This window comes from Natator depressus, chromosome 3 (assembly GCF_965152275.1).
Source record: "Natator depressus isolate rNatDep1 chromosome 3, rNatDep2.hap1, whole genome shotgun sequence".
Taxonomy (NCBI): Eukaryota; Metazoa; Chordata; order Testudines; family Cheloniidae; genus Natator; species Natator depressus.
Window position 1 is genome coordinate 158,825,371 of NC_134236.1, and position 19,167 is coordinate 158,844,537.

At 45.7% G+C, this 19,167-nt stretch overlaps 1 protein-coding gene across 2 annotated transcripts in view; it reads left to right on the forward strand.

The window, feature by feature from the left end:
• Positions 1–19,167, forward strand: part of LIN9 (lin-9 DREAM MuvB core complex component) — a 62,681-nt gene that overhangs the window by 33,776 nt on the left and 9,738 nt on the right. For both annotated transcript variants that reach the window (XM_074947096.1, XM_074947097.1), the window contains exons 7-10: positions 6,147–6,304; positions 7,139–7,272; positions 9,144–9,263; positions 9,443–9,544. In XM_074947096.1, the coding sequence (XP_074803197.1) occupies positions 6,147–6,304; positions 7,139–7,272; positions 9,144–9,263; positions 9,443–9,544 (514 nt within the window). The remainder of the gene's footprint in view (positions 1–6,146; positions 6,305–7,138; positions 7,273–9,143; positions 9,264–9,442; positions 9,545–19,167) is intronic.

The following is a 19,167-nucleotide window of genomic DNA, read 5'->3' on the forward strand; positions in this document are numbered from 1 at the left end:
CAATGCTGCCAAACCTACAGATCATTGGGCCCTTCCGAAACAGGATGAAAAAATAGTGGAATAATTATCTCTCATGTTCCAGTGTCATCTGGTAATGGAACCCAAGCTGTTTTCCACAGCATAACTTCTTAAATCTCTCCATATATGTGTATTTTCAGTGCTGACTTTAACTATGATGCTAAACAGCAGCCACTGAAGTTAGACATTTTTAAGTCAGAAAGTCCGAATAACTTGTATCCAAGAGTTTTAAAAGAGCTGGCTGGGGAACTCATTGGACCATTAATAATGATTTTCAATAAGTATAGGAATACTGGGGAAGTTCCAGAAGACTGGAAGAAATCTTATGTTGTACCAATATTTAAAAAGGGTAAACAGGATGACCTGGGTAATTATCAGCCTATCAGTCTGACTTAGCCCCTGGGCAAAATAATAGAGTAGCTCATACAGGATTTGATTAATAAAAAATTAAAGGAGGGTAATATAATAAATGCCAATCAACATGGGTTTTTGAAAAATACGTCTTGCCAAAGTAACTTGATAACTTTTTTTGGTGAGATTACAAGTTTGGTCGCTAAAGATAATAGTATTGATGTAATATTCTTAGATTTCTGTAAGGTATTTGATTTGGTACTGCATAACATTTGATTAAAAAACTATAATGACAGTTAAATGCTGGCTAACTGTTAGATCTCAAAATATAAATGGAAAATCATCGTTGAGCAGGTGTGTTTCTAATGGGGTTCCACAAGTATTGGTGCTTGGCCCTATGCTATTTAACCTTTTTATCAAAGACCTGAAAGAAAACATAAAGTCATCACTGATGAAGTTTGCAGATGACAAAAAAATTGGGAGAGTAATAAATAACTGCTTCAGTGCAATCTGGAAAAAGAAAAGGAGTACTTGTGGCACCTTAGAGACTAACCAATTTATTTGAGCATAAGCTTTCGTGAGCTATAGCTCACTTCATCGGATGAACAGGGTCAGCAGCCTCATCAGTCCCCGAGCCCTCTGCACGGACTCTCGGCGCCTTGAAGTACCGCTCCTCCGTGGTCCTCCTTTCGGAGATGTCGGAGTTGGGCTGCTACCAATCCCAGACCGCTGGGTGCTCCGCATGGTAGAGAGGGGATACTCCCTCCAATTCTCTGCCCTCCCACCCCCTTCTCTATCCCTCTTCAAGGACCCTTCTCATGAGCAACTCCTTATACAGGAGGTGCATTCGCTCCTATTGCTAGGAGCAGTGGAAGAGGCTCCTCGGGAGCTGAAGGGCAAGAGCTTCTATTCCCGATATTTCCTAATACCGAAAGTCAAAGGTGGGCTCATAGACCTGCAAGAGCTCAACAGGTTCATGAAGAAATTGAAGTTCAACATGGTCTCCTTGGCCTCCATCATCCCTTCCTTGGATCCAGGGGACTGGTATGCCACCCTCGACTTGAAGGACGCATACTTTCATATAGCAATTACACCATCCCGCAGAAGGTACCTCAGGTTTGTGGTGAGCAACAACCACTAGCAGTTCACAGTCCTCCCTTTTGGCCTGTCAGCGGCGCCTCAAGTGCTTGGCAGTCATGGCCACATTTCTACGCTGGCACCAGGTACAGGTGTTCCTGTACCTTGACAACTGGCTGATGAAGGGCCACTCCAGGGCTCAAATGGAGGCACAAGTCGACTTCATAAGAATGCCGTTTGATGAATTGGGCCTTCTCCTCAACGTGGGGAAATCAACTCTGTCCCCGGTTCAGCGGATAGAGTTCATGGGGCAGTGCTGGACTCGACACAGGCCAGGGCATACCTCCCAGAAGTGAGGTTTCAGGCACTGGGCAACATCATTCGAAGGCTCAGGCAGTTTCCCACCACCACAGCAAGGAATTGCCTGAAACTTCTAGGGCACATGTCCACTTGTACCTATGTGGTGCAACACGCCGGACTCACACTCTGGCCTCTCCAATTGTGGCTAGCCTCAGTGTATCGGCCAGCTTGGGACAGTTTGGACAGGGTCGTGACTCTGCCTCACCAGGTCCTCGACTCCCTCCAGTAGTGGCTCGACCCACAGGTAGTGTGTGCAGGGGTCCCTTTCACCAGTGCTCAGCCATCCCTCTCACTAGTGATGGATGTGTCAGCCTTGGGCTGGGGAGCACATCTGGGAGACCTCAGGACACAAGGCCTCTGGTCTCAGGCTGAACTCGCTCTCCACATCAGTGTCAGAGAGCTGAGAGCAGTGCGTCTGCCATGCCAGACTTTCTGAGCCCACTTGACAGGGAGATGTGTATCAGTCATGACAGACAACACCACGGCGATGTTCTATGTCAACAAATCGGGGGTGCACAATCCTCTCTCCTGTGCCAGGAAGCCCTCATGTTGTGGGACTTCTGCGTAGAGCATTCAATACACCTGAAAGCATCGTACCTCCCCGGGGTGCAGAACAAGTTGGCAGACTGTCTCAACAGGTTGTTCCACGGCCACAAGTGGTCCTTACGCCAAGACATTGCAAACTCAATCTTCCAATGGTGGGGCTTTCCCCAGATAGACCTGTTTGCCACACGACACAACAGGAAGTGCCAGCAGTCTTGCTCCTTCCTGAATTGCAGCCCAGGCTCCATCGTGGACGCGTTCCTCCTCCCATGAGTAGGCCTTCTCCTCTACGCATTCCTGCCCATCTCTCCCATTCACAAAGTGCTCCTCAAGATACGGAGGGAAGAGGCTTCAGTGATATTGATAGCTCCAGCTTCGCCCCACCAGCACTGGTATGCATCTCTACTGGAAATTTCCATGGAAGCCCCAATCACCTTGTCGTTCCTCCCAGACTTAATAATTCAGCTGTCTCCAGCACCCGAACCTCGAGTCGTTGCACCTCACAGCATGGAAGCTCCATGTCTGAACCCCATGGAGCTCTCCTGCTCGGACCCGGTTAGACAAGTCCTCCTTGGCAGCAGGAAACCCTCCACCAGGGCTACCTACCTTGCCAAGTGGAAGAGATTCTCCATCTGGTCAGCGCAGCATCATTCGTCCCTGACGCTCACCTCTTTACCACTCATACTGGACTGCCTTCTCCCCTTCAAGAACCAAGGACTGTCCATGTGTTAGCCGATGGCCAAGGATGTTTGGTGAGGTGCCAGCTATGCCCGTTTTATACCATCCGTGACTTTAACCGCTAGGACGCACTGTCCCTTTGCGGCGGGCACCCCGGGCTAGGCTGACGGATGCCCCAAGGTCCTAAACACCCATGACTTTAACTGCTAGAGCTCGGAGCTCCTTCGCAGTGGGCAGTCAACACTGACTGACAGGTGCCCCAATGGCAGCACTAAGAGCTTCTCCACACCCGTGACTTTAACTGCTAGAGCTCAGAGCTCCTTCGCAGTGGGCAGTCAGGATTGACTGACAGGCGCCCCAAGAGTTTGCCCCGTGGAGGCGGCACAACTCAACGCTAGGCTCTTAGTACTCTCACCTAATGGCCAGGCTTTATAGCCAAAACGGCTGAGGTTCTTTAATTGTGTTGGCTGCTTTACAGTAAACCAGAGAAACAAGTCAGGCTTATGCACAAATGGTTACCAAAATTTATTAAACTAGATTCTAATCATGTGGTTACAAAATTGCTAGTGCCTACTTATTTAAATGTAGAGATGTTACACACACAAACAAGTTACAAAACTGAAGCCACAATCCCAAAGAAAGAAAACAAAGTATAGAGCTCTATTTCAAAATGTGTGTACACTAAAGATAGGAGATCAGGTGTGGGTGCTTCTTACCCTCCTTGCATCTCTCGATTCCAGCGGTGCCAAGCCAGGATCGGTCACTCAATTCCGCGGAAAGACGAATAAGGGACAAGGCTTAGGGACCCTCTTAGCTGCAGAAGCCTTGGGAGGCTGTCACTTATCTGACCAGCAGATAGATAGTGAAAAAGCACTCAAAAATCATGGTGCTGTAGGTCCCATACTTATACCTCTGTACTCCTTTATTCTCTTTCTCCTTTCTTATGCCAAATTGGGGCTGGTCTGTCTGGGCGACGCCAGCTCTCACAAGAGTAGTTTACACTTGCAAGGGAGAGAAACAATAAGTTTCGACTACTGGACATTCCTTTTATTAGGGTAAATATTTTCCCACCTAGGATGTTGGGGTGTGTGCATCACGCTATTTAGTAGGGGCTAAGAGCCATGTCTGTCACAGCTTCTCTGTCTGCTGTGAGCCTAATCATTGTATATGTTCCCAGAGGCACATTGTAGCAGCACACCTGTGCTTCTCACAGCTTCAAAGGCTGTGCTGGAATTTATGTTAAGTGCCCTGTTGTTTTGGTTCCCTCGTGTTCCCAGCAATGCTGGTCGGGGGGGGGGGGCTGTCTGTCTGGCTACACCATGTTGTCAGTAAGGGTTCACTTGGCTGCCATCTCTGCCTTCCATCCAGGCACAGACAGCTGGTCGGTCTTTGCCAACCATATGGTTAGCCGTTTCCTGAAAGGTCTCAACAGGCTATACCTACATGTCCGACAACCGGTCCTGGCCTGGGGCCTTAATCTGATCCTTTCTAGACTGACGGGACCACCCTTCGAACCACTGGCAACGTGCTCCCTGCTCTATCTCTCATACGAGGTGGCGTTTCTCGTAGCAGTAACCTCAGCCACAAGGGTGTCTGAGCTCAAGGCCCTAACATCAGAGCCTCCTTACACCATGTTCTATAAGAACAAGGTTCAGCTCAGGCCGCATCCAGCTTTCCTCCCAAAGGTTGTTTCCCAATTTCACATCAACCAGGACATCTTCCTCCCAGTGTTCTATTCTAAGCCGCACTTGAGCAGCAGGGAACAGAGGCTTCACTCATTGGATATCTGCAGAGCACTAGTCTTTTACGTTGAAAGAACAAAACCATTTAAGAAGTCCAGTCAACTGTTTGTAGCCATGGCAGACAGGATGAAGGATCTCCCAGACTCCTCCCAACGAATTTTGTCATGGATCACATCCTGCATCCGTGAATGATATAACCTGGCAGAGGTGCCTGCCCCTCTGCTCACAGTGCACTCCACTAGGGTGTAGGCTTCTTCAGCAGCATTCCTGGCGCAAGTTCCAACCCAGGAAATATGCAGAGTGGCGACATGGTCCTCCATACATACTTTCACCGCACATTATGCAATTACCGAGCAGGCCAGAGACGATGCAGCCTTTGGCAGAGCAGTGCTCCAATCAGTAGACATCTGAACTCCAACCCTGCCTCTGGAAGCTGGGCTTGGGAGTCCCTGATTGGAATTGACATGAACAAGCATTCGAAGAAGAAAAAATGGTTACTCACTTTCTCATAACTGTTGTTCTTTGAGATGTGTTTCTCAACTCCATTCCAATACCCACCCACCTACCCCTCTGTTGGAATAGCCGTCAAGAAGGAACTGAGGGGGTGGCGGGTTAGTAGGGCCCTATATTGAGCGCTAGGAAGGCGCCACTCCAGGGGGCACACGGACTGACCCGAAGGATAATGCTAGGGGAAAAATCTTCTAGCTGCCATGCACGTGCGCACACACACACCTGATTGAATGGACATGAACATCTCGAAGAACAACAGTTACAAGAAGGTGAGTAACCATTTTTTATTTTACTGCTGTATTTGGTACTGATGCAACTGCTGCTGGAATACTGTGTCCAGTTCTGTTGTCCACAACACAAGAGGATGTTGATAAGTTGGAGAGGGTTCAGAAAAGAGCCACAAGAATGAATAAAAGATTAGAAATCTGCCTTATAGTTATGCACTCAAGGAGCTCAATCTATTTAGCTTAACAAAGATAAAGTTATGGGGTGATTGATTATAGTCTATAAGTACCTACATGGGGAACAAAAATTTGATAATGGTCTCTTCAGTGTAGCAGAGAAAGGTATAACACACTCCAAAGGCTGGAAGTTAAAGCTAGACAAGTTCAGACTGGAAATAAGGTGTAAATATTTAACAGTGAGGGTATTTAACCACTGGAACAGTTTTTAGCAAAGATCGTGGTGTATTTTAGATTACTGGAAATTTTTAAATCAATATTGGATGTTTTTCTAAATATGCTCTAAGAATTAGTTAGAGAATTATATGGGCCTATATTGTACAGGAGGTCAGACTAGATGATCACAATGGTCCCATCTGGCCTTGGAATCTATAAATATATGGTTTTCTCTTATTGTGTATTATAGATGTTCTTCTGCATTCTTTGAGGAGGAGAGGTCAGCATTAAAACAGAAACGGCAGAAAATCCGACTTTTACAACAACGGAAAGTTGCAGATATTTCACAATTTAAGGATCTTCCAGATGAAATTCCTTTACCACTTGTTATAGGAACAAAAGTTACAGGTAATTTTAAAAACAAATATTTTTGCAAATATATCAGTAAATACTGCACACTAACATATAGCTCAAATAAGTTAATTATTTCATTTTTTGAGTGAAGATTTTATGTTTTTACCTTTCTTAATTTACTGCAGGAAGTTTTGAGGATTAGTTAATGTTTCTAAAGAAGTAGCATGCTTTGAAGATTTAAACATCATATAACTAATAATTTTATTACTACTACTATGTCAGTTGTAAGTGATCTAATTTATTAAAAATCCAGACAGTTCATCAAATCCTGAAAAGACAACAGTTTAAATACATATATCTCTGCAGTCCCTAATCTGGACCTTAAACATTAAATCTTAAACAATCCTTTACTAGGTGTCGTTGTCCAAACACTGACTCTTGTTGAAGAGCAGGCACACAAGCACCAATATAACACCCTTGGGAGGCGTTTGCATAAACATCTACAAAGCTACTTCATTATCTACCTTCAGATCCCTCTTCAAAACTCTCCTTTGCCATGATACCTACAAAAACTTTTTCCATAAAATCAGAGTAGTAGATGGTACTGGTTATGAAGCAAAATTTCTTTTCAAATTGATTCCTGTGGTGATGATTGTGTTTTTTTAAATATTACATTTGACCTGTAAAGATAAATTATGATTAAAGCTTGACAGTATTTCTGTTATATAGAATTCTTTTTCTGAGTTTACAGTGTTTTTCGTTAATGTGTATGTGTTATAATGAATATGCCATCTGAGATATTCTGTATATTGCCAGTGCTTGCAAAAGACTTCCTAACATCTATCTTCCTCAAATAAGTATTTTTGATATTTGTGTTTCGTTTCTTAGCACGGTTGCGTGGTGTACATGATGGACTGTTCACTGGACAGATAGATGCTGTAGACACACTTAATGCTACTTACAGAGTAACTTTTGACAGGGCAGGGCTTGGAACACATACAGTCCCAGATTATGAAGTTCTTGTAAGTATTATTTACCCATTTGTGAAACTAGCTGGAATGTAAAATGATTTTTTCCAAAATATACCAATGTGTATATTTAAATTAAGCAAAAGATGGTACAGGAATAAAATCCAGATGCTATTGGCCATAAAGCAGAAAAAAGACAAATCAAACACATAGAAAATGGCCATAAAAGTATCCTTTTGTAAATAAATACTGGATATTTTAATATCTTTATTGAGAGTTGCACATATATATTTGAGGGAAGAATTTGATCTTTAATATCATTTCAGGTTCCCCATTTCCCTGCTGTCTGTCTTATGGCCGTCCTTGCCCAGGGAGATGTGCACAAACCTTCAGGTTGAGACAGTTGTGTGGAAAGGCTATAACCTTGACCTGCATGGAAGGTCAACAGTTTTTCCTTTAAACTTCCTCTTACCCCATTGTAATAGGGCACTGGGCCTTGGGGCAGATGCTTGCATCCCAGTGTACCTGTTACAGTCCTTAGGTCCTTTAAGACCAGGCATTCCAGGAACTGTAGTTCCCAGGAAGGGTCTGAACATACTGTAGTCATGTGACCATGAATCAGGTGATCACATTTGGGAACTATGGGTTATCCTAAGCTCAGTATGAAGCAATATAAGGGTTACAATAATGAGCGGCGGGTATACTAGGCATGGGGGAGGCTAAGCATCCCCTGATGCAGCCGCCATGAACCCCACTGCCGGACGCCTGGGCTGTGGTGGCCCCACCTGGGCTCTGCCTCTTCCCCTCCCTGCTCCGCCTCTTCCTTGAGGCCCCCACTGCCTGGTGAGTCCTTTCTCCCCCATGAGATCTTCCCCCCCACCCCCAACTCGCCACATCCCTGCTCCACCCAACACCCCTGCAAAACCCCCTGCTGCCCACCACGTCCCTCCACTTTCCTCCCCAATGAGGCTGCCCACTGCGTCCCTACTCACCCCCATCTTCCTGGAGCTTGGGACTCGGGCCACTGCTTGGGCAGGCCCTGGGGTTGAGCCGTGGGTCGGGGCAGTTCAGCTGGGGCACCTCCAGCCACAGGGAGAGGGTGGGCCTCTGGGCTCCAGCGGGTGAGGGGTGGGGCCTGGGCTAGCCTCCCAAAATGGGGGTTTCACCCATCGCCCATGGTTACAATAAAACCTCAAAGGGAGTTCTTCCATGGGGTACTGGCAGATGTCCTGGAGGGTATTCAGGAAAGGCTACCCAGTGGGAAGGCTGTGTCCTGTCCTGTCCTAACTTGCTGAAAACTGGAAATGCCTCTGATGACTGGGACCAAGTGTTATGAGTTGTTTCGCTCTTGTTTCAGATCCTTTTGTCACAATAAAAGTGCCTTGGACTGAAACTTAATTCGGGGATTATCTTACCTTACCTGGCTGGTTTACCTGCAATTAAAGGAATTCTCCTGCCTTATGAGTTAGAGCAGGAGCCAGGTTTTCTTCTGTATCCTCTAAAGTGTCAAACGCAACTGTAGGTGCTTAACAGATCAGGTTCCGTTCTGGCAGTCTTGAGCATCTTCTGCTTGTTATCAGTGTTGATCTACGACAGCTCCAATGAGGAAAGTGGAGCATCCTTTCAAAATATTATTGCATTCCCTGATGCAATGCCACATATCCCCTTTTATTGGGGGGCAGGTTATTTAAGTGATGTTCTCCATCCATGGTAGCCTGGAAGCAAAGGGTTGAGGAAAGGGAGTATCTTAAGCTTGATCTTTCTAAAGCAGTGTATTACATTAATGCTAGCCTACCAACCCTCTTAACATGTTTTAGTCTGAAATATAAATCCATGGGTTTCTGATGTTCAAGAGGTGTGTAAAACTTTTAGTCTCTTTAAAGTCACCCTAGAATAGTTTTTTCTTCATTTTTCTGTCTCAACAGAGCAATGAGCCTCATGAAACTATGCCAATTACTGCTTTTGGACAAAAACAACGGCCTTCTAGATTTTTCATGACCCCTCCTCGATTACACTACACACCTTCTCTCCAGTCTCCAATTACAGTAAGTAATATGTACCAGAAAATGTGTCATTGCTTAATTATTCAATATGATATGAAACATTAATATAGTAATTCAGTATATTATTGAAATGAATTACCTGAGGATATTTAACAAGATAAAAGTTTTTTAAAAATCTTTCTAGAAATAAGTTGTTAAATGCAGCTTTCTTTCTTGTATAGGACAGTGATCCTTTATTAGGACAATCCTCTTGGAAAAACAAAATTTCAGGCTCAGATAGCGAAACACTAGGTGGTTTTCCAGTAGAATTTCTTATCCAAGTGGTGAGTGTTAACTGCTCTTCTTTTAATTTTATGTGCATTGGCCTTTTTACATCTATTGTGTTGAACTCTTATGTGGTTAACTCACACTAGATATTAATTCATAAGAGGCTTGCTAATATAAAAAAGGAACTTGTCATGAATTGTTAGTCAAAATCTTTGTTTTGACATGTTGAGGGTTCTTTTTCCCTATATGTAGAACTTCTTTGTATGTACTGTTTTGTCAGTTACTGCTTTTTAAGATTTTAATTTTCACATTGCATGGTACTGATATATCCTTTTTTAAAAAAAGTATTTGACACATCCCATCCACTAAGCCACGGCAACTAGTGGGATGTCCTGCTTACTTTGAGAACAAGAGAGGCAGCTCTGCATTCCCAAAATCAAAGGGAGGTGAAAAAGATACGTCTAAACCAAACACTTCCTATCCCTCAAGATATAAATTTTAGTGTTCCAAATCTATCTTTATCCTCCTCTTATGTGTTTGAAGATAATAGTTTAGCTTATTCTGAGAATGTGTTCAACGAAGTGTGAAAATGTAATACTGGGAAGTTGAGATCCAGGAAGCACAGAAACTAATCTAAGCAAGTTGTTATTCTAGATGACAAAACAATATCATTAGTAATGTCAACTTGATAATGAAAGAAGTTAAATTCCATTATAATTTTTGCAAAAACTAGCATAAAGCAGAATCAAAACGGGCTATTCTCGAATAAGAACTGAAGGATGTTCTGACAAAGTTCTTAAAGATTACTTAAAATTCAGTTCTTTAATCTGTTATCTTCAATTCATATAAAATATATTTCTGTTTTGGCCATTCAACTTATGGTGCGTATTACTTGCAGTAAATATTGCTTGTCAGAGAGCTTAATAAAACTGATAAAGGCAGGGGTTCTCAACCTTTTTCTTTCTGAGACACTCCCCCCCCCCACCTGCTATTAAAAACACCAGGGCCCAGCGGGGATGGGACATTGGGCATAGGCGCAGGGGACTTGGGCATAGGCGTAGTTTGACGTCTATTTTGGGAGAGCAGGAGCCAGCGGGGCTCAAGCCAGCTCCACACGGTGAGTCCAGGGAGGGAGTGGCACCTCCACCCCCTGACTCACCTCAGCAGGTCACTCAGCCTGTCGGGGGCAGGAAACCAACAATTATAACTCAGAGGTGGAGGGGTTACCTCAAAAAGTTTGAAAACAGCTCAGGGTGCAGGCAGGGGGATAGCTAGGGGCTGTGTGCAAACGAGGTAGCTAAGAGTGCAGGGAGGGGGGTAGCTAGAGGCTGTGTGCCAGGAGGGCTCCCCTCCAGTCCCTGTTCCCTGAGGGCTCTGCCAGCCACAGGGCCAGGTCCCCCAGCCCAGGCAGCTCTTACTGGATGCGTGAGCAAAGGGGGCTGGAAGCTGAGGAGCAGCTTCAACCCGGGCACCAACAGGAGACAAGGGAACGCTGCAGCTGCCTGCTCCATGGCACCAGCCAGAGCAGCAGCTGCCCCGCACTCACTGCCCAGTCCCAGCTTCCTGCTTCTGACCTGGCGGGGTGGGGGAAGAAGGATGTGGTGGGGAGGTGTGGAGCTGCCCCCAGAACTGTCCTGTGCTTGCACTGCAGTTTGGTGGGGGGAGGGGGCAAAGCCCTTCATGTCCCCAACTCTGCCCATGGGCTCAGGGCTTCTGCCCCACAGGGAGCACTAGGGCTCGGAGCTCTGGGATTCAGCCCCGTGCCTCCCAGCTTCAGCCCCGTGGGGGGCACCAGGGATTGGGGCTTCAGCCTGGTGCCTCCCAGCTTCAACCCCGCGGGGGGTGCCGGGGATCAGGGCTTCAGCCCCACACCTCCCAGCTTCAGCTCCGTGATTGGCTCTGCGGATCGGGGCTTCAGCCTCCACTCCTGACTTCAGCCTGCGGGGGGGTGCTGGGGCTCGGGCTCTAGGTTTCAGCCACAGAGCCCCGTGGCCCCCTTGAAAGAGATTGCGGACCCCCAGGGGGCCACAGACCTCCGTTGAGAACCACTGGATTAAGGGAAATTTAATGGCCAAAAATAGTAAGAAGTAGGGTAAGATAGTGTTTAGTAAGGTCAAGAACATTACATTAAATACAATTATAGTAAAAATAAGGCAATAATATATGAAGATTCATTAATTGCAAGGCATGAGATTTGTTTCTACTGCTACACTTGATCTAGAGTTATCCTCTCAGTCTGATTCGTCAAACATAGTAGGGAGAATGATCTGCAAAACTGATAAGACCAAACTGACCAAGAAACTGAAGAGCCAATAAATCTCAGTTACCCAATCACAGTTGATTTGTGTGATGTTGATGCTGTATTTTAAATCAGAAAACTTTCAAATTTCAACCTATATTTGGTTATATTCACCTACTCACATTAAGTAAACTGAGCTTACAAAGCATGGGCTTCTTGCCTGTGATGCTTCTGACTGCATTTTTCAAGGACACCGAGCAAGCAAAAATTGCCAAAATGTGCCTGAACAAAATCAGAGCAAAGATTTCCAGTGTGGACTCTTGTCTGGTTATTTCAGGGCTACCCAATTCATGTTTCTAATAAAGGAATGAGAGAAGGATGCAAAAAAAAGCTCTGCTTAAAGGCCACACATTATATTTAAGCCTAGAGTATGAATTATTTTTATTTGAAGACATTTGAAGCAGTGTTGCTGAGCTTAGGTGTTGCTATGAAAAAGCTAACATTGGTTGTATTGTAAGTGAATCATCTCTTTCACCTGATGGCCAGCACTGTTGTGAGAGTAACAGAAACATATTGTCTAGGTACTGTAATATTATTATGTTAAAGGTTGATTACCATTATATGGCTGGATCTTGGACTGAGAAGTTATTACAGCCTTGCTGCAAAAATGGAATTTCCCCTTTGCTCTTCTTCCTGAAATTATTGCTTTTTTCAGGCTATAATTACAATGTTTTAGTCATGTGCAAAGGAAAAATGTGTCCTCTTCAGTTCATAGAAAAGCCCAAAGAAGCTTTAAGAACATGCTCAGGGCTTATAAACTGCTGAAATTTCCTCAGACATGACAACAATCAAAAGTTTCATTTGCACTTTGTATGGAAAGTCAGACATGAGAGTCATGATTAATACATGATTTGATAAGACAAAAGAAAGTACCAGATAATTAGAGATCTCCTTTAGAGAATCTTATGCTGTGACCCAAAACTTTTACCTTCATGAAAACCACAACTAGTAGAGAAAATCAGGTATACAGTCTGTGGCACTGGTCTGGAAGAATACTGACATACTAGATCCTGCCTGACACATGAGATTTTATCAAGTTCCATCCAAAGGGCAATGGGTGGGTACATAAGGAAGGTCAGCATATTTTAATGTGGTTTGTAGACCAGATTCCTCAAGAAATCTATATGGAGCTTGATGGAACTATGCTTCACATTGATGGTGGTTATATTTGTCATTTTGATTACCTAATGATTCAAAATGATTCAAAATCTAACGCATCAGAAATTGGAATGTGTTTACAGAAATGAAGTATCACTGTTAACATTATGCATTTATTACATAGTGGTTATACAAGTATTCAAGACAAGTTATTTGGTAACATTTATTAAATACATTGAAAGATTTCAGTTTGAAAAAAATAAATATAATAGGTTATATATCTTCAAAGGGGTTTCCACACATGTCAGCCGTCTCCCGCTGCTCTGAGTGGCTACCTCGCATGCGCAGCCAACCGACCCCCAGTTCTTTTGGCTTGAATCAGAGCAATAGCAGCACCCCTGTCTATTTTGTAAATTGTTTATAGCCCCATCTTTATTTATCCTTATTTGTTGGTTTTCTTCCATTTTCCCATCATTTACCCACTTAAAAAAAAAAATTTTTAGTTTGCTTCCCTCCGCCACCGGCGGGTCTCTGCTGACAGTGACTGAACTACGACTGTTTTCTATAGACCTGGACCTCCTCAGGCATGCCCCGTTCCCCTGACTTTAAACGTTGCCTGACCTGCGCACTATCAATTCCTGTATCGGATGGTCATGCTCAGTCCATCCGCTGTCTCAGGGAAACCCATGTACCACAGAAGTGTCCACACTGCAAGAATTTATCTGCCAGGACACTGAACGCCAGGGACCTCCAACTAAAATTATTAATGATGGAGAAATCCCTCAGGCCAGCCTCCAACCCAGAGTCCAGAACTCCTCCTGGCCAATGGTCTCCAGCAGCAGCCTCAGACAAGGGCTCTACACAAACCGTGTCTAAGGACGCTGCACCTAAGTAGGCGACCAAACATCGGTTGCAGTCATCCACCACAGAGAGATCCTCCTAAAAAGAAGCGGTCTCCTTGCAAGAAATCTTCTCCGGTACCAACGGCACCAAGAACCTCGGACCGAGAGATACCGGGAATGTCCAGTACCGAGACATCCCGAAGACCCAAGGCACTGACACGGCCAGGCTCTGACTCTGGTGCACGAGCTAAAGCTAAGCTCCCTAGCTTGGTGCCAATAGTACCGAAGAACATCTCAGCACTGGCTAGTGTAATGGCACCACCTGCTGCATATACACAGCCTAACACAGTGGTTCTCAAACTATTGTACTGGTGACCCCTTTCACATAGCAAGCCTCTGTGTGCGACCCGCCTCCCCTCCCCCCCCCTTTTTTAAACTAAAAACACTTTTTAACATATTTAACACCATTATAAATGCTGGAGGCAAAGTGGGGTTTGGGGTGGAGGCTGACAGCTCGTGACCCCCCAAGTAATAACCTCATGACCCCGGAGGGGTCCCGACCCCCAGTTTGAGAACCCCTGGCCTAACAAGACCTCTGCACCGTCAGAGCACACTACGCTGCCATCCGTGGCACCGAGCTTTCCAGTACCGCAAGCCTTTACCAGACAGGCAGACCTGGCAATTTCCTCCACGCCAGGAACCCCCTCTTCGGCAACAATGGTACCCTAGTCAGACCAGGATCGAGCCGAATAGGCACTCCTAGTGGATCTGCACTATCTAGTAATGAGGATGAAGAGAATGATTCAGGTCTTTATATCCCTCATCATCCCTCCCCAAAACCGGGACCCTCTCACCAACAGCCACCTATGCAAGGGCAAAGCTGGCAGGCACAGCTATGGATGCCACCACCCGTTGTTATGCCACCCAATTGGCCATACTGGGACACACGGGCAATCTACAGAGCCCAAAATCTTAAACCCCACAACCCACCAGCCTCAAGGGCCACCCGGTCCCCTTCACCCACGAACCCACCACCATCGGAGGCCCAGGAGAAAGAGGGAGAAGAGCCAGAAGAAGCTCCTGAAGGCAACACATTGCCGCTCACCCATATTTTGTCCTTGTCCCAGGACAAAATAATTATGCCACTGCCTCCCACCATAGGAGATGATTTAAGTCCTTCCAGGACTTATTCAAAAGAGTTGCAGAATCCCTGGACATCTCTTTAGCAGAGCTGCCAGAGACCCAGCACAAACTTACTGACATCTTGCAGGCATCCCCATCAGCAAAGATAGCTCTGCCCATCAACACTGCTATAATGGATCCTGCAAAGACAATATGGCAGACACCTGCCACTGACCCACCCTCCTGTAAACGGAGACAGAAAATATTATGTACCAGCGAAAGGGCTGAGTTCTTATTTACTCACCCAGCTCCAAATTCACTGGTCATATGGGCAGTAAACCAAAGGGGAAAACAGCACTAGTCAAAAACCACCCCTTATGACAAAGACTGGAAAAGGCTTGACCTCTTTGGATGCAAAGCCTGTTCCTTGGCCTCACTGCAATTTTGCATAGCAAACTGCTCTGCTCTGTTGGCAAAATACACTTACAACTTGTTTAATAAAATGACATATATTTTATTGAACAAATGCTGGAGGAGTCAAAGGAGCAATACAAAGCTAACATTGCGGAGGGCTCCTTAATTGCCAAAACAGCCCTGCAGGCCTCCCTTGATTCCGCTGACATGGCAGCTCGTTCTATCACCAAATCCGTGGTCATGAATCGAGCATCATGGCTCCACCTCTGTGGATTTCCTAGGAAAGTACAAGTCACAGTTGAGGACCTGCCCTTTGAGGGACAAAAAGTATTTGCGGAACGCACAGATGCATCTCTACATACCTTAAAGGACTCAAGAACCACCACAAGAAAAAACAGGGCAGATTATATACCCAAAGAACTACAGACAAATGAGTGCTGGAAATTGTCCAAAAGGGTTACTCTCTCCCATTTATTTCTATCCCCCTACCCACCCACCTTCCCCATCCCTCTTCAGGCCCCCATCTCACGAGACCCTGTTGCAGCAGGAAATAAACCATCTCCTGCAACTAGGAGCCATGGAAATAGTACTTCTCCAACACAGGGGAAGAGGGTTTTATTCCCTTTATTTTTCTCACACAGAAAAAGAATGGTGGCTGGAGACCCATTCTGGACTTACGCAAATTCAACAAGTTCATAAGGACACAGCCCTTCAAAATGGTTACCCTGGCAACCATAATTCTGGCATTAGAGAACGGAGATTGGCTCTTGTCCCTAAACCTACAAGACGCATACTTTCCTGTCAGGATTCTTCCAGCACACAGATGATTTCTGCACTTCACACTAGGCCATCAATATTACCAATACAAGGTACTACCCTTCGGCTTATCGACAGCCCCAAGGGTATTTTCCAAAGTCCTAGCCGTCGCTGCAGCTCACCTCCACGGGCTAGGGATAATGATCTTCCCATACTTGGACAACTGCCTCATAAGAACACCAACTCGGCAGATGGCAGTACAAGCTACACAAACCACTATAACCCTCGTCACCAACCTTGGGTTTCAAATAAACGTCCAAAAGTCCACCTTGGTCCCTGTCCAGCAACTAGAGTTTATAGGGGCCTATCTCGACTGCCTCTCAGCACAAGTGAGATTACCCCAACAGCGATCCGTCAACCTAACCAGGCTGATGATAACAAACTCAGATAGCCCCCAAACATCCTCCAGGGCCTGTCTACAACTCCTTAGGCATATGACTGCTACAACTTATGTAGTCAAACATGCCAGACTGCATATGGGATGCCTACAGGCTTGGCTCTGCACCTGCTATATACCAGACAAGCATTCCCTCCACAAACGGCTCACTATGCCCCGCAGAGTGAAGGACTCCCTCAAGCGTTGGATGCAACCGCAAAACATCTGCTCGGGGTCCCATTTCAACAAAAAGCTCGCACTATAACAATCACCACAGATGCCTCCCTCAGGGGATGGGGAGCCCATCTGGACAACACCACCATCCAGGGACGCTGGTCCGCAGCGGAAACCAACCTACACATAAACATTCTAGAGCTCCAAGCAATTAGAAAAGCATGTGAACACTTCCTTCCCCTTATCTGCAACAATACCATCAGAGTCCTCGTGGACAACACAACTTGCATGTTTTATATAAACAGACAGGGTGGAGCTCAATCATACCCTCCCTGCATCGAGACACTACACCTAAGGAAATGGTTCATCTTCAACAAGATAGACATTTCTGCAGCTTACCTTCCAGGACTTCAGAACACCACAGCAGACCATCTGAGCAGACACTTCTCACAAACCCACAAGTGAGAGATGGACTGCCCGACCCTCGAATATTCAACCAAACCCCCATATTCAACTAGTGGGGGTGCCCTACTGTAGATTTATTTGCAACAGCTCACAATAGAAAATGCCCTTAATATTGCTCCCGAGCAGGGCTCGGGCACCACTCACTGGGCAATGCCCTCCTCACAGAATGGGAAGCACCACTAATGTACATGTGGTTCCCCACCCCCACCCCACTGATTCCTCTACTGAGCTGGGTTTTACACAAAATCAGACAGGACAAGGCCAGGGTCATACTCATCGCACCCACATGGCCCAGACAGACGTGGTTCCCATACCTAATACAGATGGCAGTGAAACCTCCTCAAACCCTTCCAAAACTTCCTCACCTCCTGACACAGGACGCCAGCCATGTCATTCACCCCAACCTAGTGGTTCTCCGCCTCAAGGCCTGGTTACTCCATGGCTAATGGGGCTGGATCAGGATTACTCTGAGGAGGTTAAAGACATTCTCTTGAATAGTCGCAAACCAAGCACACACAAAACATGTGCTCCTAAGTGGGTATGTTTCTGCATCTGGTGCGAGGCTCACCATATGTTTCCTCATTCTGCCCCTCTACCCAGAGTCCTGGACTATATATTACGCCTTAAAAAGGCAGGCCTCTCCAATAGCTCCGTAAAGGTACACTTAGCAGCTATCACCTCACTACATGATAAGGTAGATGGAACCATGATCTTTGCTCATTCAACAATTAAACGATTCTTAAAGGGCATGACCAACATCTACTCTCCCCTAAAACACCCTACTCCTATATGGGACCTTAACCTCGTGCTGTGTACCCTCATGGGCAACCCCTTGCGACTTGCTCATTGCTACATCTATCGATGAAGGTCTCCTTTCTTATTGCGATCACTTCAGCAAGAAGAGTAGGGGAACTAGGGGCCCTAATGGCACACCCACCATATACCACATTCCATAAAGTGATCCTAAGAGCCCACCCTAAATTTATACCTAAAGTAGCCTCCTCATTTCATTTAAACCAACCCATTTACTTACTTATGTTTTTTTCCAAAATCCCACGCCGATGCCAGGGAGGCATCCCTTCACACACTCGATGTCTGTAGAGCTCTGGCCTTCTACCTAGAAAGAACAAAGACATTTAGAAAATCGTCATGTCTCTTTCTGTCAGTCACAGAGTGATCGAAGGGTGAGGCCATCTCCAAACAAAGACTATCTAAGTGGATTTCTGGCTATATCCACCTCTGCTATCATCAGAGCAATATCCCAGCTCAAGCTGTGATATGTACACACTCTACCAGAGAGCTATTCATGTCAGTAGGGTTTCTCAATAATGTATCCATTGTAGACATTTGCAGGGCAGCTACCTGAGCCTCGGCCCACTTGTTTACCAAACACTATGCCCTGGAACAACATTCCTCTGCCGACGCTCAGTTCAGACTCTCGGTGCTATCTACCCTCAACAAAGATACTCTGAAGCCCCTCCTTCCACCAAGGGGTACTGCTCCATAGTCACCTAAAGTGGAGCACCCACAGGGACACTCCTCAAAGAAGAAAAAGAGAAGGTTACTCACCCTGTGCAGTAACTCAGATTCTTCAAGATGGTTGTCCCTGTGGGAGCTCCATTATGCACCCTCCTCACCTCTACTTCGGAGTTTCACACTGATCCTCTGGGGTAGAGAAGGAACTGGGGGTCAGTTGGCTGCGCATGCGAGGTAGCCGCTCAGAGCAGCGAGAGAAGGCTGCCGCACGTGCACAGCGAACCGGGGCATTGCTGCTACAAATCTCCAATTGTAAGCGCAGGGCGCCAAGACACCTAAAGTGGGGCACCCACAGGGACAACCATCTCAAAGAACTTTAGTTACTGCACAAGGTGAGTAACTTTCTCTTTTATTAAGGACAAAGTTATGCATATTAGAGAAATGATAGCTCCAAAAGGAATTTGCTATATCAGTTGACCATCTCTTGTACATTAATATTTACATCCAAGCTAAATGGAATACTGACAAAAATCATGAAAATATTTTATCCTCACGTACAAAATTAAATGTTTCTGGGGATACTGGATTCAATTTAAA